General features: G+C 54.2%; 5 protein-coding genes across 5 annotated transcripts; 2 read left to right on the top strand and 3 right to left on the bottom strand.

Moving 5' to 3' along the window:
* Window positions 1-93: 93 nt before the first annotated feature.
* Window positions 94-2600, top strand: CORC01_00150 (uncharacterized protein; the record flags this gene model as incomplete). Its single annotated transcript, XM_022611808.1, has 8 exons — window positions 94-511; window positions 574-611; window positions 675-874; window positions 943-1072; window positions 1141-1278; window positions 1446-1695; window positions 1784-1796; window positions 1856-2600. 8 exons carry the CDS (start codon window positions 94-96, stop codon window positions 2598-2600), a joined length of 1932 nt encoding a protein of 643 aa, XP_022481813.1.
* Window positions 2601-3077: 477 nt separating this feature from the next.
* On the bottom strand, window positions 3078-5800 carry CORC01_00149 (patatin-like phospholipase; the record flags this gene model as incomplete). Its single annotated transcript, XM_022611807.1, has 3 exons — window positions 3078-3193; window positions 3248-5435; window positions 5519-5800. 3 exons carry the CDS (start codon window positions 5798-5800, stop codon window positions 3078-3080), a joined length of 2586 nt encoding a protein of 861 aa, XP_022481812.1.
* A 3777-nt stretch (window positions 5801-9577) lies between these two features.
* On the bottom strand, window positions 9578-10989 carry CORC01_00148 (uncharacterized protein; the record flags this gene model as incomplete). Its single annotated transcript, XM_022611806.1, has 2 exons — window positions 9578-10661; window positions 10742-10989. The coding sequence occupies 2 exons, from the start codon at window positions 10987-10989 to the stop codon at window positions 9578-9580; spliced, it is 1332 nt and encodes a 443-aa protein (XP_022481811.1).
* An 822-nt stretch (window positions 10990-11811) lies between these two features.
* CORC01_00147 (phosphatidylinositol-glycan biosynthesis class S protein) lies at window positions 11812-13523 on the bottom strand (the record flags this gene model as incomplete). Its single annotated transcript, XM_022611805.1, has 2 exons — window positions 11812-13188; window positions 13254-13523. The coding sequence occupies 2 exons, from the start codon at window positions 13521-13523 to the stop codon at window positions 11812-11814; spliced, it is 1647 nt and encodes a 548-aa protein (XP_022481810.1).
* A 2845-nt stretch (window positions 13524-16368) lies between these two features.
* CORC01_00146 (AMP-binding enzyme) lies at window positions 16369-18528 on the top strand (the record flags this gene model as incomplete). The annotated part of the gene is made up of 3 exons (XM_022611804.1): window positions 16369-16375; window positions 16593-17347; window positions 17398-18528. The coding sequence occupies 3 exons, from the start codon at window positions 16369-16371 to the stop codon at window positions 18526-18528; spliced, it is 1893 nt and encodes a 630-aa protein (XP_022481809.1).
* Window positions 18529-19439: the final 911 nt, after the last annotated feature.

The following is a 19439-nucleotide window of genomic DNA, read 5'->3' as shown; positions in this document are numbered from 1 at the left end:
TCATCCACCTAAGTCATCATAATCTCAGAGTACCAATATCTACATACCACACATAAGCACATCCACGGGCCCCCTCTCGGGCACATCACGAAAATGCCTCCTCCCAAGGCAGACACGGAGGCTCCCCCCCTCCCTGAGACACACACCGACTCCCGAACCTCGGGCAGTGACGGCGGCAACGGATCCAACGACAACAAGAACGCGGGCGCGGCTGCCGGGGCCCACGCCTCGACCGCCGCCCTCCTCCGCAACCCGCTCGTCGGGCTCACGCACGATGAGATTCTCAAAGACGCCGACAGCTTCACCGAGGCAAAGGGCTTGCAGGAACACCGCGAAGTCTTCCGTAAAGGCGCTCTGGTCGCGCAGGTGATTAACCGACCCGACGGGTTCGAGTCCATCGCCGCCCTCGTGGAGGAAGAGAAGGCGGTTCTCCGGAAAGAAGTCACCCATCGTTGGCATCAGCCTGTGTCACTCTACTTCTTGTGCGCGCTATGTGCGGGATCGGCCATTGGTATGAGAGCCTCTCTGGCCTGGTAGTTTTGTGTGAAAATGCTGATGTATTGTCGTTTGCAGTTCAGGGCATGGATCAGACCGCCGTCAACGGCGCCCAGGTACGTCCCCCTTCTCCAACCAAACATGACAATGCATGCGGTCAGGCTCTAACAATGATGTAGGAGTTCTACTATGAGACGTTTGGCCTCCAAGACGACCCTACAATGCAAGGGCTCGTCAACGGCGCCCCGTACCTCTGCTCCGCCCTCGTCGGCTGCTGGAGCTCCCCCATCTTGAACAAGTATACAGGCCGCCGCGGGACAATCTTCATCTCGTGCTTCATGTCCGTCGTCACCGGCTTCTGGATGGCTGCCGCAGACAGGTTAGGGAACACGCTCCCACCACGACTCCCCATCGTGCACACGATCCGCTGACAACCCTTTGATGTAGTTGGTACAATCTCCTCATAGCACGCTTCTTCTTGGGCTTCGCAGTCGGCGCGAAAAGCAGCACGACGCCCGTGTACTCGGCTGAGAGTACACCCAAGACCATCCGTGGTGCTTTGACAATGATGTGGCAGGTAAGAAGGGGCCTTGATGGATCCGAATTCGGCGTGTAGTTGTGAAACTGACTTGCGTATTCATCCAGATGTGGACAGCCTTCGGTATCGCGCTGGGTTTCATTGTATCCGTCGCCTTCGCCAACACGGATTTTCTGGGAGAAAACACTCAGTGGCGATGGATGCTTGCTAGTACATCCGTGCCGCCTCTAATTGTCATGGTACAGGTAGGAACACGTTTGTTTTCTTTTACTACTTTCTCATTTGATATCGTTCCCTCCGCCATGTCCATTGTGTTCTTCCCTTTTCCCCACTGTTTTCGCTATATCTCCTGTCTTCCATCTCTCCTGGCAACGAGAAGTCTTGCTGAGACGGCTGCTAATTCGGCGACCAGGTTTACTTCTGCCCCGAGAGTCCGCGGTGGTACATGGAAAAGGGCAAATACCAACAGGCTTTCCGATCGACCCTCCGGCTGCGACACCACCCAATCCAGGCAGCCAGGGACATGTACTACGCCCACAAGCTCTTGGAAATCGAAACGAAAGCCCGGGGCGGTCGCAATTGGAAGGATTTCTTCACAGTTCGAAGAAACAGACGCGCCGCGTTGTCCTCGTATTTCACCATGATTATGCAACAATTTTGCGGTAAACCTCAGGCATCTTCTCCTCCAGCAGCAATGACTGTTGAATTCTTCTTGAATTGAGCTGACAAGTCAAATTTGCCCCTCAAAAGGAATCAACGCCATGTAAGTAAACATCCCACCTATCAATACCCAAAGCATGGGTCACTAACCTTCACCAACAGGATGTATTACTCCACCAACATCTTTGAAACAAGCGGCTTCGACCGTAGTACAGCCCTCTTGACCTCCATGGGAATGGGCCTCATCAACTGGCTCTTCGCCCTCCCAGCCTTTTACACAATCGACACCTTTGGCCGCCGCAACCTCCTCCTGGTAACCTTCCCCCTAATGTCCCTGTGCCTCTTCTTCACCGGCTTCAGCTTCTACATCCCAGAGGGTACGGGACGACTCGCTTGCGTGGCAACAGGAATCTACCTCTTTGCGGCAGTCTACTCCCCCGGTGCGGGTCCCGTCCCCTTCACCTACAGCGCGGAAGCCTTCCCCTTGCACATCCGCGACATCGGCATGAGCAGCGCCACCGCGGTGACGTGGGGCTTCAACTTTATCATCAGCTTCACCTGGCCGCAGATGATTGCCAGCTTCGGCGTCACGGGTGCGTTCGTGTGGTACGCCTGCTGGAACATCGTCGGCTTCGTCGTCGCCTACTTCTTCTTGCCCGAGACCAAGAACTTGATGCTCGAGGAGCTCGACAGCGTCTTTGACGTTCGTAGCCGCGACCACGCCGGGTACTATGCTTCCAAGATGCCGTGGTATGCTAAGAAGTATGTGTTGCGGAGGGACGTGGAGCCGTTCCCTCCTCTTTATGAATTGGACATGGATGAACCTAGGTATCGCGAGGCAGATCACAAGGCTATTGTGCATCACGACGAGACGGGGCTTGTTACGGGACAATCTACCGAGAAGTAGACTTGATGAGTGATGAAACACAGGGGAAGAATGAGGCAAGGCAGCGCTTTGTCGGGATAGGCAGCCTGGCTCCGGTCCAACATCTAATCTGGATTATCTGACGCGAGAAACCAGGCCCCAAGGATTCTATAATGCTTCTCCATGACTGGGCCAGGGAAGTGCATCATCATCGATGAACTTCTATGATAAATGCAATTTTACAGTAGAAGCTCAGCTAGTAGGCACACAACGTACCATCAAAGAAAGGCTCATCACAGAAGCAATCTTGGCAAAGTTAAAGGCTGTTACTAATTGCGTCTTGTACAATGCTCCCACTCTTTGTGGTCTCCATAACCTCTACCATGCTCTGATGCTATTCTCATGATGCGTGAAACTCCGTGTTATGCTATTGTGTCTCCCAGCCCATCCATCTACCGTCCGTAAGACCCAACACACCCAACATCCGACCATGCCCCAACTGATTGTTCAAGTATCGATCTAATCCCAGCTCATCCAATTGGACCTGAGAACATCGTCTTCCTCGGTCGATTCTTCGGGCGCTTCTTTGCCGTTTTCCGTCTTCTTTTCCTCGTCCGAGGAGCTCACCCTCCCGTCTACGAGTCAATCCCAAAGTCCTCCCAATGAGTCGCCCACAGGAACCAGTTCACGGCTGCTGACTTCGAGCAGCTCCTTGTCGTTCTTGGGGTCCGTTTCCAACTCATTCGAAGGCCCGTGCAGCCAGTTCCCCTCGTAAGGATCCGGGTCGGACATTGTATCTTCTGTGTGTGACTCCACATCCCCGTCAGAAGTGTGAATGTCTGATGTCTCCATCTCATCTGTGTGCGAAGTTGCCTCGCCCCTCGATGGCGGCGCCGTCAACTCGATTTCTTTCGCCGGGGTCATATCAAGGCTACTCGGTTTCCTGGTGTGGAACAGAGAGGTTTCCGACTTTCGTGAGCGGTGCAGCGGTGGGGTTACAGGCTTCCCAAAGTCAAACTCAGTGGCCTCCAGTTGTGCCGGATTTATCGGGCTCGTCATTGGTCCTCTAGCCAGCGAAAAATTGTAATGGCTCTTTGCCGCCCTCTTCAGACGTGGTTTGCGAACAATGACAAGCGAGGAGCTGCCATGGCCATGCCTTGCCCGCATCTCCAACCGTTCCTCCTCTTCCGTCTCTTCATCTGTGAGAACATTCTCCATTAGACGCCTGTGATGCGCCATGAGTTGCACGCTACTACCAGAACATCTACGCTGCCGGTTTTTCACGACTCCGGTGTCTAGTGTGAGAGCGGGAGCTACCGAAGACGTCTGTTTTGGTAGCGCAATGGATTTGGGCCATGGCGGCGGTAGAGCAATGCCGGTGGTGAGCCTCCTCAAGTCAACCTGACTATCTGAGAACACGACGCGAGCTCGCAAACGATGGACCGCCCTGTCCAGTGCAAGCTCGATGGCGCATCGATCGCGAATCCGGCTCAATTTCGGCCAAGCTGCGCGTTCGCCCATCAGACAAGCTCGCAGCATGAAGTCGGGGTTCGGGTTGCTGAGGATTTTCGGAATATCATGGACATTGACTTCCGGGAGAATATTGATGTCGCCGGAATACTTTTGGCTGAGAATGCTCCTAAGCTTAGTGACCAGATTCGGAAACACACCAATCTCGGCAAGGAAGTGCAACCGATGCAACGCCTCGTCTTTGGCGAGGGCCGTCAGAGCGTAGACCCAGTCAAGCTCTTGCTTGCTGGGTGACAAGCTGGACTGACGTGCCGCAAAATCATCGGGGTCCAGCTGGTCATCACGAGCCAGAAACGGGGTGACGTGAGGGTTCACCTGAGAGACGATGAAGTGATTTACGTTGAACATCTCTGCAAGCCTGGTCATGGGCAAATCGTTGTCCACGGATCCGTCAATCCATCGCTGCGGTGTCGGGTTCCAGGGCATGTATTCGCCGGTATCGGGATCCTTGACGAGCAGCGGCGCAGCGCTGAAGATCAGGGGTACGGAGCATGATGCAGCCACGGCAGACCAAATCATGACATTGGGTGCCGTGATGTAGTTTAGGAGACGCGGTAGCTCGTACATGGACTCGGTTGAAACACAAATGTTGAGGACGCGTCGAGTGCGGTTATACGCTTCCTGGAAGGTAAGATCTCCAACCAAACCACGCATCACACGGTTCAGATGTTTTATATCGGTCCAGCTTCCCTCAGTCAGTAGCCTCCGCATGTGATCGAAGACACCGTCGGGGTTCTCCTCGGCATCGAAGACAGCCAGATCACCGTATGGAAATTCCCTTATAAGCCGCGGAATCTCTTCGTCGGTCCTTGTGCAAATAACGGCCGAAACAATGGAGCCTGCTGAGGCACCTGATATGATGCGTGGAAGCAGTTTGACTTCGAAGAGGGCCTTGAGCACACCAATATGGGACATACCCAGTGTCCCGCCTCCACTCAAGAGCAATGCGCTTCGACCAAAGCTCTGACGGGCGTACAAGACGCTCTCGAGGATGTCTCTTTGGCCCATGCCTTCAGGCAATGAAAACTGGCTCTTTTCTACCAAGGCATCGATGGTCTGCATGGCCGAGTCGACGTATCGTTCGATGAGGCTCTTGGTGCCTACGTAGGAGTGCCTGTATAGATCGACATTTCCCATACCCCCGAGATCTCTGCATAGAGCGGTTCGAACGAGGTGCATCATAGCACGGGTGTCACAGTTCGTCCGCGCATCGTCGAGTTCTTTGAGGCGCGCCTCAATCAGGGCGGGGTTATAATCCCCTAAGTATGGGTTGAGCTTCCACAGGTCGTTTTCCTCGAGAATGTCGAGCTCTTCTGCGGCTTCCTGCCATTGTTTCCTGCTTTCCGCCTGTGAGAAGACACCCTGTTAGCGGTACTGTTTGATACTGGTACAACGTGCACGAGACCGCCACGGAGGCAAAGTAAACGTACGTTTTTCATGTGAATAGAGAGTACAAGCCTGCGTTCCTCCTTTTTCCTCCTGTTTTCCCGTTCCAACTCGGATAATCCATCGCGAAGAGACAAGACAAGATTATTGGCGCCTTTTATGGCCCGAGATATTGAATCAAAGGCTGCACTTAGGGGCGTCTGTGGTTGATGTTTCTTAATGGAAGAAGCGCGGCCGGGTTTGGTCGAGGCTGGGGGGCCAGACGAGGAGGACTTGGGCCGAATTGCGGGCAGTGGATGGACAGAGTTGAGAAAAACGTCGTTCATGATGGCAATTGAGGAGTTGGTAAGAAAGTAATGATCGTCGTGGGTAGGGCTGGGTGGAAAGTCGGGAAGCGGAGCTGGTGGACGAGAGGCAGCCCTGGTGCCGTCCGTGTCGCATCACAGCCTTGGAGCGTGGTTGTGCAACAGACTCCTGACATGTGCTTTTTCCTGTTGTTGGGTTGTTGAGGGCGGTCAGAGCATGCGCGCGTCGGTGTGTCGTCGCGACGGCGGCGGGCTTGGAAGGGTTTAAGTAGCGTCGGACTTTGCGGAGTAGGAGACGGTGGGAACTTAGGCGGCGGACGGTTCGCGTGTGTCTGTCGAGTCGTTGTGCTGAAGATGTAGTTTCTTTGAGCACTGAATAGTCAGACAGGCGTCGTCCGGAAAAAGCTCGTAAAGGCCAGCAGATTGGGCTTTGGTTTTGGTGGTTAGATACAGAGTGCAAAAGTAGGCATTGCAGCTGTCAGATGATTCCCGTAGTAGTGTGGTGGTGGTGATGATGGTAATCTTTGGGTGACACAAGCCAAGGCAGGCAGGGAAAGGTGTGGAAGCGGAGTGCAGATGACCGGACAACCTGTTAGGAGGGGGTGTTTGGCTTGTCGGGTCTGACGAAATAGTTGTTGTGTTCGGTGCGGGTAGAAGAGGCGTTGACGGACGAGGGAGCAGAGAGTAACCCACCCTTGGTAGCAGGCGACGACAAGACGGGTAAGGAGGAACAGGCGGGCGCAAACGGGTCGAGATGGTTGGTCAGACGGCGAGTGGTGGTTGGAAGATGGAACCAAGGGTACGAAGGTGAAGCGACGGACTCGATGGTCGTCTCAGCGGCTGAGCGAGGCAGAGAGAGAAGGAGGAGGAGCAAAAGGGCGACAGAGGGAGATTGAAAACAAAAGGGAGTATAGCCAAGGGAGGATGTCGTGAAGAAAAAGAGCGGTTCTAGGTAAAAGCCAAAACTTGGCAACGTCAAGTTTGGATAGAGAAATGGCAGTGACAACGTTCGGCCGTCAGTGGCCGGGGATGGAACGTGGAGAAGAGAAAAAAGTGGAAGGTGATGACAGTCGCTGCAGACCCCACACAGCCACCCACAAATTGCCTCCACAAAAGCAGCTCCACCCCGGTCGTTCATCAGTGCAGTTATAACTTATTGTTGCTGACCCGACCGTCCTGACTCCCGCCGTGCCGCCCTGAGGCAGAGGAGCAGGCGGGGCCCGGGGGGTATCTCGCCTCAGGGGTCCCCGTGCCAGCGTCCCCGTGTCACAGCACCCAGAGCAGAGACGTAATGGGCGATTCAGCGGCAACCGATTGGCTCATCCGGATGCAACGCCTGCTACTCCGTATTCTGTATTTTCTATGGACCATGGCATATAGCTGCCCAGTCTCACAGACGCAGCAACAAGACGCAGCGACAGACGCACAACCAGGAGAGGCAGCAAGCAAGTCTGTGTTTGGCTGGGTTTCTCGGCTCAGGCCAGACCAGGTGACCTCTTTTAGGCGGCCCCACCCCACCATCTTCTCCAGACTCTTCCAGCTTAGTGGCCCACCCCGGATTTGGGGATCCTGGGGGGAGGGGAGAGGGGTGAACGGGGGCAGGCCGCAGAACACCACCAAGCACTGCACCGTCAATTAACTTACCACCCAATCACGCCGTGCCGCGATACACCCTCGCCCGCACTCTTCTCCACAAGCCGGCCATGCCCTCTCACGTGTCTGTCTATCTGTCTGTCACAGTCTCCTCCCAATTTCACAATATGCCTCTCTCGCTATTCGTTGTAGGGCTTCCTGTAAAGACTCACATCTCATCCCCCAGAGTCACCTCTCACCCGTTGCATTCCGAACCGCAAAGACGCACCTGACAGTCCATCTCCCTCCGATTTCCTCCCTTTCTGCTGTGACGTGATCTCCTTGCCGGTATCTCCAGCGAAAGCCGGATCCCGTTATTGCCCGCTCACTGTCTGAGTCTCCCTCCATCTCGAAATAGACTTTTGAATACCGGTCATGTTATCCGCACACGTACCAAGCCCCAGGGCTACCACAAATCCGGGACAGGCCGCCCGGTGAGCTCTCCGTCCGTCTCATCTCCCCTCCTTCAGCTCGCGCTGCTGCTTGCCTTACCTCTCATAAGAGATGGTCCCAGGCCGCCCCGTTGGTTGACCTCACCAGCCTGGAAGATGCATAGGCAATGTATTCACTCGGATCCATCAGGCGAGCGCAAGGCATAATTGCTATCCCAGGCGTCCAAGTTAGAACTACGAAGCATACATCCGCGCATCACTGCCTACCAGTCGACCACTCTACACCTCCATTACTTCACGTTTCGAGTGCCCACTCATACGCTCCCAAATCCATGTGTTTCTCATCCCCACTGCACTAGGTAGAAAGGGGGAATCTTCAACTAGTATCCGCAGTGCCCTCTCAACGGCGCCCCTGCTATATCGATAGGTACCTTTCGGCTACCGTTTGATTTACGCACTATGTACGTGTCCAGACCCCAGAGTGTTCCAAAGTCTGATGGCATTATTGTAGTTTCGGCGTGTGATTATTCTGCCAGATCGAATCCCGATCTTACCCCGGAGCTTTTGCTGAGACGCTCACCCGACCTCATGATTCAGAACTCTGTGCTTTCTTCTCCACCTTTACGTCTCATGGTGCCTTTTCTTCTTTCCATTTTCCCCTTTTCAAAAACGTAAGCGCTCTCCAGTCCGATCGATCCCATACGGGAATAAGATACAGGCCCAGAGCCGGTGTTTCTCACCCAGTCTTTTCCGTTGTCCTTACCAGATCTGCGCGGCCCTGACTCGTTTGCTCCATACCATTTACTGTTTGCGTCCCTGACAATCCGACGTATTTGATGTGCCGACTGATGATACAATTGGCCTCACCGATGAGAAGCTTTTTGCCAAAGAGACGCTGAACTCATCAAAGCCGCCATCCCCGCGAAGGAAAACATTGCAATACCGTCCGGCCTTGTGCTCACTGCTCTTCTTTGGAGTATACTCTCGGATGACAGACAGCTCGCCACTGTCCCCCGACGTCGCCGAGTGTGCCGAGGCCATCTGCAAGGCCGTGGAGTCAGTAGAAGAAGCTCCAGGTGATTACCTCATCGTATGAACGGACTATCTTCGGTGATCCCTGTACTTGATGGACGCTCTTTCGGTATAATCAATATGCAGACTAACAATACGATTGACCTCACCGATAAAAAGATTGTGCCACAGAAGATCGGCGAGGCTAATTGTATCGTTAGTTTGTATACTAATTGTTTTAAACATACACATATTAGAAAATATCGCTTGTACGAATAGGTATTCATCTGGAGCTTCCGCACTGCCTTTGTGGTCTTGCGGAAGGCCTCAGCAAGCTTGTGACTGGCGGTGAGCGTGTCGTGAGTTATATCAGGACGTTTCTCGTTATCAGCACAGCAAGAGAGAATAAGAGGGCAGGCGTGATTCAGCAAAAGACTTGGGCTGCTGAGAACCGGTAGATGCTGCAATCGCGTCGTATCTTTAGTTTGACGAAGCCTTGCTGAGCTATGATGGTGGAATTTGGTCAACAAACTTCCTTTCGACATCATCAACGTCAACGTCATTCAAGCTCTCTTGATTTCACGCCGTCTGACATCTCTATTCATCAGTGGCTTGCCGTTGCTGATTCCAGCCCGTTCTAAGAACGTCCCACGTGTAGTATGCTCTCTCATGCATGTCCGATTCGTTCGCTAGATTAGGCGGTGGTCGGTTTCCTCGTGCAGTCCCGTCAAGAAACGTACGAGTCATATCTTCAGACATGCGGCTACCGCCCGTCACTGGTGGCCCTGCTTTCGTCGGCCGCCTGCAGTAACTTCGCCGCGAATTCCGAGACCTTATCTCGAAGCACTTGAGCCACATTCACTTCTGTCCAGAAATGCCCTGCCGATGAAATCTCCTCACCATGGAAATGCGACCCATTGACACCTTCTAGACGCTCCACCCATCCCCGCAATTTGGCCGCCGGGACAAAAATGTCCCTGTCGCCGTACAATGCTAGGGTATCATTTTCGACCAACTTGCTCTCACTCTGTTGCTTTTGGTCAGCCGTAAAAGTCGGCGCTCCCTGCTCTCTTGGTTTTCCTCCAGACCGCGAAAAAAGTCCTCGACCAGGTGTCGTGTGGAGGAACGACATGGCTGCTAAATGGGTAATGACTCCTTGCAGCGGAGACACGAGGAGATATGCCGGCCGGACTTGAGTCAAATTAGGAACCTCTTCCACCACTACAGAGACTTCATGGTTCGAAGGTATAGTCGCCAACTTTTCCTGGGGTACCGCCACGCCCCTGTGATGATGTCGTTTCGTTTTCGCTAGTAAATCGTTGACGCCTCGCCGAATCTTATCCTCGGCGTCGATGGAGAAGGATCTCCTCGTTTCCGACATGGATCTCCGAGCTTCGTGACTCTTGCGTTGGGTATCCTCATCACCCCCAACCCGCATGCCAAGATACTTCTTGCGCGGCGATGTAGAGCTTGTGGCTCTGGCGCTCGCCAGGATGACATTCTGCTGCTCCGCCAGATGCTGCGCTCGAAGGCGGATGTCAGCAGCTGCGGAACCAGCTGTAGGCACCTTGAACTGTGCAAGTATATGCGCCATCGGTGGAATCTGCGTCGTCACCATGGCCCCGTATGAATAACCGCCAACGAGGAGGACTGGATGGTGCGAGGGTTGCTTCGATTGAGCGTCGGGGAGCGTCGGCGTGAGGGTGGTCGTCGGCGAGCGGGCGACAGACGGTCCGAAGGGATCGAGGAAGTGCATGTAATAGACCATGAAGCCAATGAATGACATGTAGTCGCTACGTTCTGGTTTTGCCGTCCAGGACGTACGGCCTGCGGATCCAGAAGCACCCCTGTTCAAGAATCATCGTGTAAGTGACGGAACAAGCTCGCCATCATGACGCCCAACGCTCACCAACTCGCCAATCCTTACCTGAAATTAAAGGTGCCCACGAGGAAGCCCTGTCGGAGCAGCGTCGCGGCAACAATATCGACGATAGGATCGTCATAGGAGCCGCCTAAGGGGGCATAGGGGTGGGCGATAACGGCGGCGTGTCGCCTCCATGGCGGTGAATTTGATGCGGCGGGGTTCAATGCCTGGCAATGATACAGACGGCAGTCCAAGACGGTGTCATCGTGGAGGCTGGGGAGCGTGAAGCTCAACGTCGGTTCAGGAAGCATTTTTTGCTCTTCATAGTGGAGACATTGCTCGAGCCGACGATGATAAGGGAGAGAGCGCGAGACGATGGTTGGCTTTGCCGAGCGGGAATGGTGTGTTTGCGAAAGCTGTGCTGAGAAAGGTCAATAGGTTCGGACCATCCAGGTCAAGTCGAGACGAGCCAGAGCTTGTGATTGCGTCCCAGCGCCCGTTGATGCGCGATGACAGCTGAGTCCTCAAGCCTTGTATTGAAAGGATAAACGCCGACGGGGGTGTCAAGGGAGAAAGGATTGTGTCCGACGTCAGCGCGCTGCTGAGCAGAGGACAAGCCCCCTCCCATGGAAAAAAGCAAGCTTCGAGGTGGCGTAGGGCGCAGGGATTGCACTTGCCGCTAAGATCGGAACTGACGGGGATGCTGCGGGTACCCATCATGAGGTAATCTACTCGAGCACGGTCCTCCCACTTATGTCCATCTTCACCGAGACTCACCTGGACTCACCTGGATTGCTGAAGCCAACCCAGTCCACCTAGATTCAACTCCGTCTGTGATTCAATCGGCCTACAAAGCACGGAGTGAAGCAAGGATGGGGCCGTAATGAGAATCCACCGATAGAAACCTTTACGTCATAGCCCAGCTGACCCGATGAAAAAGCTAAGCGGCATCGCGAAGCTTGCATGGGAACTGGGCATAGCTTTACAACCTTCAGAGCTAATCAATCACCCGAGACTGATTGCTGCCGCCGCCCAGGGTAGTTAGTTCCGACAGTCAGGCACGAGCGTATGGGATGCGGTACCGTTGGCGTGGAACTCTATGCTCTCAATGTCTTAAATCAGCTCATCACATTCTAAAGCTTCTTTCTTGCTTCTGCCTCGGCTCTCTCGCGTCTCCGCTTTCTCCATGCCTTGATCTCGTTTAACAGACCCATTACAAGGGGGACTCCCACCGGCCCCAGAAGCGGAAGATAGACCGCAATCTTATGCTCATCGGGAAAGTATAGCTGTCCGACCATGCTCTTCTCGAAAAACGCTCGCTCTGCCTCGGCCTCAGCGATCCTGGCATGCTCCAGTCCTTCGGGTCCGCCCAGGCTGGCGCATGCGAGCTCCAGATGATGCATCGTTTTGGCAACACCGTCCGCGACATTTCGGGGAATGGAGATGGACGGCAACGCAAGTGAAAGTCTCGCCAAAGATCCTAGTGTGGAAGATGCCCGCAGCAACAGATCTGCTGATCGAATGCGTGTAAGAGTCGAGAGCCGTAGAGGAAGAGAACCTGACTGGGGAGTGCCAAGAAGAGACAGCAAGTGCCCAGCAAAGGTGAGCATGGGCTGCTTGAGCGTAGCAGCCGGCACATGTGACGTCGTGGATGGCAACGACAGGAGATAAACAGTCCCCCACTGCGGGATCAACCAGGACTGTGATGTTTCGGACCCCGAATCCAATCCGATTGTTTGGTTTCCGACAAAGAGGAGGAAGTTGACCGTCGGCGCACCGCCAATGGATGGCGAAAGGGGCCATTCGGCCGCGTTGATGAAGGAGGCAAGGTCGTCCTTGTTCAAAACTTGGGACTGCGCGCCTGGTGTTGCGTACAGTTGAACCTGGGTGTCTATCGTGAAGTTATGAATGGGGCTGAGCACGTCGAGCATAGGCTTCATGTATGTTTGAATAGCTGCTTCAATGTCCCACGTATTGGGAGTTGAACCGCTAGTGAAGAGCGAGAAGCTCAAATGGTATGTTGGTGAATATCGCAAAGAACGGGTGGTCCGCTTGGCCAGTGACTCGGCTGCCTCTGGTGACATTCCCTGAGGTCTCGCATCGGAAGCTCCCGAGGCTGCCGACAGAAGATATGATATAATTGCTTGTTCTTCGGCATAGGTCGAACGCAACTCGTTTGCAATGTACGTAGCTAGCGCGGATGAGGACGAGGTCGCTGACGGAATCGAATTCGGAGGATAGGTGATGTCGAGGATTGGGGAGTGCGGATTGAGCGATACCGTGGTAGAATCTCCGGGGCTGAGACGAATGGTCAGGGCGACCTGGGAGTCATCCTCGGGAGTGATTGCTTGGCCATCTCGAGGCGCGAGCTGCAGACGGAGATGATGACCCGAAAAGTCGTTAAGGTCGTCGAGCGCATGTTGAGTTAGACGAAGGAGGTTCTGCGCTTCCTGCTCCTGGAGCTTGTTTGCCCACACCAATATACGGAGGGGGAACACGGGGCGGCAGGCCTATGTAAGTGCTCAGCGGTTTACCCTCCCTCAACGTGTAAGGACGTGGATTAGTATTCGCATACCTTGCCATCAGCCCATTGAACCATGCCGCTCAGGGGTAGGTTAGCGCGGTAGATGCTCGTCGTCATCCACCAAATGGGCAGGCCGAGGAGAAGGACAATGGCCCAGAAGGCGGAGATGACGAAAGAGCGTCGGCGCGCATCGGAAGGCTTCTCGGGGGGGGGAGCCTTGCGGGACTCGGGCTGCGGCGGAGCGGTGGAGGCCGTGGGTTGATCGGAGGTGAAGCTCGCGCCGCTAGTTGCCGGGCTGCCTGCGTCATAATGAACCGGCATTGAATCAGCCTTTGCCGTGTACGGCAATGTTCAGTTGAGGCTACGCAGCGGTCGTGAAGTTGAGCGATGCAAGCTGCAATAAGCAAGCCACAGTGATCATGGGAGGTGGTATTCCGTCCAGGGGTAAAGACAGGCCAGAAATGCTTGACTCAGCAATATCGCGCTGGAGGGGAGCTCCCGATAAGATAAGAGCCATGTGGCCACGCAGCGTAGGTAACCTTAATTGGGGCGCGCAGTCACGTGGTGTATGCAGCTGAGGTATCGAATCGCAAGAAGCCGACTTCTGTCCACCACGCAACTAGCTACCTTGCCTGCTTCTCGATTCGATCAATAGAAGACGCCTTGGACCTTTACATGCTATCTATCCGTACGTGGCTCTTCCTCAGCGACTCAAACAAAAGCATTCCCAGGTGCACAATTGTCGCAACATATGGGCACGTCCAGCATTCGACCCACTGTTGTTTGATTCACCACTCTCTACCTGCACTTCGGCCGAATCTGTCACAATTCGTCCGACGGATGCGAGTGCGATTGATGCCTGCGCCTCGCAGCGCCATCTCCCTCCTCCCCCCTCAGGAAAACGCTGACAGGAGATGAGCGACAGCCCGCCAATTCAGGAGTGTGTGGCCCGATTTTCCTGCTCTCCACCATCAAGCAAAAGCGGGACCGGCATCGATAGTTGTCGCCGATGCCTCTGCCTTAAAATGTTATTGAGTGAGCTGACCATCAGCCGAGGAAGCGACCTCACAGGCGCCCCTCCAATCTGCCGCAATGGCTGTCGTCTGTTTCGACGAATCACTCGTGATCATACCAAAAAGAAAGAACAATGTGACCCTCTTAGGAAGGGGAGCGCACTCTGGGGTTCGAAGCGAGCCTGGCGATCCCTTCACACTGCGGGAGCCATCGAAGTCTAGCAGCTCGGCATGCATTCCCGGTTTTCAGATGGATCTTCGAGCCGAGTCAAGTCAGTATAGCGACACAGGCCCGATCTGGCAGCATTTTCAGTTCCAGGGACGGTTCACAAGAGAACCACGTGATGGACCCCTGTTGTATCGGGCCGCCATTCAAGTGAGCTGATCTAAGCAAACGCCCGCCAGGAGTTGCACTCATTTGGCGTTCTCCTCGAGTGCCAGCGGAACAAATTGTGTCAAGAGCCGCAGAACCAAAGCATAGCAGCTCGGCAACTGTTGACACTGCAAAGTTCATCGGGAACACAAACGTGCTATTCGATCTGTTGCGAGCGGTCCGTAGCTGTCGAAAGGCGGCATGCACCTACACCTAGTGTAGAGAAAGAGAGAGAGAGCGAGTGGTAGGTTCGCTCCCGTCAAACTGGGTCGTCTGGACGAAGGATGCGGACAGCGGCAGGGGACCAGGGCAGGCATCTGGGGGAGTCTCCGAGTCTGGCACTGAGAAGCAGGAACATAGAATGCAAGGAACAACCCCGCTCTCTCGTCGACGAATCGCAACTCGCCGTTGAAGAAGCACCCATCAGAGACGGTGGTTTAGCCTGCGTTTGCTGCATACCCCTCCCGAATCGGTTACGCAAAACGAGTCCTGGTGCAGTGTGCAGACGCGAGGGTGCACGAGCTTCGACAGATGCCGAGGCTCAAGCTTCGATTTAGTCTTTGTTTAGCACAGTTTGGCTGGCAGGTAGGCCAAGCCTGGCGATGCAGCAGCACACAAACGCGACGCAACGCAAAGCAGCGAGCTGCCTTTGATGAGCGGGTCTGCGGCTACTGGTCCCTCCACGAGACTGCCACGACCTCAGTATGGCTACGAAGTATCCGTACTATGATGCCGCACTCGCATAGCACGGCGCACCGAGAAAGGCCAGCAATGCCGTCCTTGGATCCATCCCCACAAATTACAACCCAGCCATTGCCTGCGACAGCCAAGCACACGCAAAGCAAAGTATCGCATAGGAGCTGGCGCCATCGACTTACACCGAGGCCAAAGTCGATCATTCAGTTCCACAAGCGCTTGCAGCTGCAGAACCACGAGCAAGCACCAATGTCAACACAAGCGCAAATGTGACAGTCAAGCTGGTCATGTTCCTCGGCTTGTCGAGAGAAATACCATGCTAGGACCTTGTCCATCATCGATTCATTGTCAACCAAGAACTTCTCCGCCACTCAACCCTGGTCTTGGGCCCCACAGAATGGAAGGATGTTCTCCATCGTTCCGCCAATTTGGTCGCCAATTTACGCCTGATCGAAGGGGTACATGGCTCCCGCATCCCAACAGCCGAATGTTGAGGTCACTGCTCCTTTGGGAGTACCACATCGACTACTTCGTACGGATGTTTGGCCAGACTCAGAGGAGTGCAAAGTGTTGCGTCGTGTCGTGTCGTATCGTGTTGTGCATGATAGGACCGACAGGTGGTTTTATCCCATCTTTCCCCCCCGGACTGGGTCCCTCAAACCAGGGACGACACATCCCAATGCCGACTGCAACACAGGCTTTCGACTTTTTAAAACCCTTTCTTATCTTCTGACAGCCTCGACAGGCCGTTACAAATACCTACCATCACCCACACCCTCGCACAATTGGCCCATCTCTACTTTACCTTTGACGCCTCGTTTACTTACTTTTGCTCCTATCTATTCCTTCTCGGCGGGACTCCCAGCACGCACGAGCACAGCCTCGGAGCTTTCATCATCAGCTACAGACACAACTTACTCCCGTTCGCACACGCCGAGCCAGCAGAGACATACAAACAAGACATCTGGTCCACTCTCCGCCAGCCGCCCTGCTCACCTCAGTTCCAACACTATCACGGCAGTAAATCTGTGTTACGAATAACCTCTACCCAAACACACATACTGGCCTTTCGGCCAAAGTCACAATGCCTGGTAAGTGAGCTCTCTACGTACTCCGAATATTCTCCTACGGCTCCCATCCTGTCGTCATGATTGCTTGGCCCCTGGTAGAGGCCCCCCGACCAGGGGGAAAAAAAAACGTCCCCAAACTCCTGCGCCGCAACCGGGCATTACATCAGCATGCCTCGGCATAGCGCTCTGCGCAAACACAGCTGGGGCAATCGCGCTGACTCAATTCCTCGCCGTCCAGTCCCGCTCGCACTCGCCCTGCCGGCTGCAGCCGCAGCTTATTCGTACATCAACGCTCGTATTTCTTTGTGGTACGACACAAAGCTGCTCTCCTGTGCGCTGCCGGCAACCCTTTCCGCCCTGTGGCGCGAACGAACCGATCGGCTCAACCAGTTCTATGTGCTCGAACAGGCGGCGCTGAACAAATCATCCGCCGACCGCACGTTTATCATCTTCGAGGGCAAAACATACACCTACCGCGAGACCTACGAGCAAGTCCTGAAATATGGCACCTGGTTGCGAGAACGCCACGGCGTCAAACCCAAGGACATTGTCGCTATCAACTTCCAAAACTCCGATGTCTTCGTTTTCTTGTGGCTTGGCTTGTGGTCCATCGGCGCAAAGCCAGCCTTCATCAACTACAACTTGACAGGCAAACCGCTAGCACACTGTGCCAAGGCCGCGAAGACAAAGTTGATGCTCATTGACCCCAACGTCGCCGCCAACGTCACTGAAGATGTGAGGAGAGAGCTGGATTCCGTGCAGTTCGTGGTGCTCGATGAGGGTTTGCATAGAGAAATCGACGCCATTAAGCCCAGGCGTGCACCCGACTCTGACCGATCCGAGAGCCAATACCAGAACCTGGCAATTCTGATCTACACATCGGGAACAACGGGCATGCCAAAGCCAGCCATCGTATCCTGGGCGAAGTGCATCGTCGGTGGTGTCTTCACCTCCCGGCTCACGAGCAACTCTCCCAAAGACGTCTTTTACACTGTAGGTCAACTCTCAGCCCGTCACGCAGCTCATACTAATTTTAAACCAAGTCTATGCCTTTGTATCACAGCTCCGCGGCCCTGCTAGGTTTCGGCAACACTCTCGAGGCGGGTGGCACAATCTGCATAGGAAGGAAATTCTCGACCAAGCTTTTCTGGGAGGAAGTTCGCTCGTCCAAGTCTACCATCATCCAGTACGTCGGTGAGACTTGTAGATATCTGCTCGCAGCCCCCCCGCAAGTCGACCCCGTAACCGGCGAGAGTCTCGACAAGAAGCACAATGTGCGGGTGGCTTTCGGCAACGGTCTGCGACCGGACGTTTGGAACAGATTCAAGGAGAGGTTCGGCATCGACACCATAGCTGAGTTCTACGCTGCCACCGAAGGCTCGTTTGGAACTTGGAATTTGAGCCGAAACGACTTCGCCAAGGGCGCTGTTGGACGAAATGGCACACTTTACAGCCTTGTCATGGGCCTTGATGTCGCCCTCGCTGAGATGGATGCAGACAACGAAGAACCGTGGAGGGACAGGAAAACTGGTTTGTGCAGGCCTGCCAAGGCTGGTGAGCCAGGAGAGCTTATGTTCAGACTCTCGCCTGACGACCTTGACCGTCGCTTCCAGGGTTATTACGGCAATCCTGACGCAACAAAGGCAAAGGTCTTGCGGAGCGTCTTCAAGAAAGGGGACGCCTGGTTCAGGACGGGCGATGTGGTCCGCTGGGATAGCGAAGGACGGCTCTACTTCACTGACCGCATTGGTGACACATTCCGCTGGAAGAGTGAGAATGTGTCAACACAAGAGGTCGGCGAAGCCGTTGGATCACATCCATTGGTTCAGGAGGCGAACGTGTACGGCGTCGAGTTGCCAAATCACGACGGCCGCGCAGGGTGTGCCGCCGTCGTCCTCCAAGGCCAACCGTCCGAGGACGTGCTGAAAAGTATTGCGCAGCATGTGAAGCAGTCACTACCCAAGTATGCTTTACCCATCTTCCTACGAGTCATGCCTCCTGAGGCTATGCAGACGACCGGGACAAACAAGCAGCAAAAGCACGGTCTCCGATCCCAGGGGGTCAGGCCGGGCGGCACCGACGCTGGAGAGGTGTACTGGCTGAAGAACAACACCTACGAGCCTTTTTCGGGGCGGGACTGGGATGAACTCAACGGTGGGCGGGTGAAACTGTAGATTTTCTTGACAGTGTTTTTAACGCAAGCGAGATACCACACTTAACTTACTTCATTCGCTTAGAACATACTTAATATTGGCACATGATATTTACGCACACATTTCAACGCCCTGGTTGACACTGGTTCCACATGATATTATTCTTCATCAGTCCTTTGAGAAGTAAAGAATACACACGCCTTTGGTCAATATGTTGCAGCCGTTGAAAATTCCCAATTGTTGAAACTCGAGCGGCGTGGTACATTCCTCGGCGAAGGAAAAACCGCCATCCGCGATGGAGTGAGTACAAAGCCGACCTGATTTATACACCTGGATATGTGAGCCAGCTGCGCCATTCATACATACCACCAATGACTGATAACAGCCAATGCGGTGCCGACTCGAGGCGTCACTAGTTTGTTTGCCTATGGCCCTCACCTCACCGTGCCAAAGCACGTATGATTTAGGTTTTTTTTTTTTTTTGTCTGTTCAGTGATCTGTTCAGTGATCCATTCAGCCGAGATCGATTGCAGATTCTCAAGAGATAAATGACAGCATGCACTGAGGATGTATTCACCATGCTCGAATCCGACTCTGACCAGTTTCACTACTCGACGCGACCCTCGCAGATGATTCACGAAGATGATACCGGAAAGTACATAAAGTCGGGAAATCTTGACCCTCCGAAGACTCTATTCCTGCCTCATCACTGAGTAATACAGCAGAACAGCCTATCTCGATCTTCCTTCACATCATACAGCTACATCATCACAGAACAATACAACAAAACAACTACCTCTTCGTCTTCCACGAAATCCAACATGAGCCCAACTGATAACACAAACGTCAAAATGACGAACAGCAACGACAACGATCCTCCTTCACCCAACACCGACCCCCCAACTCCCCCGGCTAGTCCTCCCAGATGAATG

Source organism: Colletotrichum orchidophilum (assembly GCF_001831195.1).
Source record: "Colletotrichum orchidophilum strain IMI 309357 chromosome Unknown Scaffold_1.1, whole genome shotgun sequence".
Taxonomy (NCBI): domain Eukaryota; kingdom Fungi; phylum Ascomycota; class Sordariomycetes; order Glomerellales; family Glomerellaceae; genus Colletotrichum; species Colletotrichum orchidophilum.
This window is presented reverse-complemented; position numbering and strand designations above follow the sequence as displayed.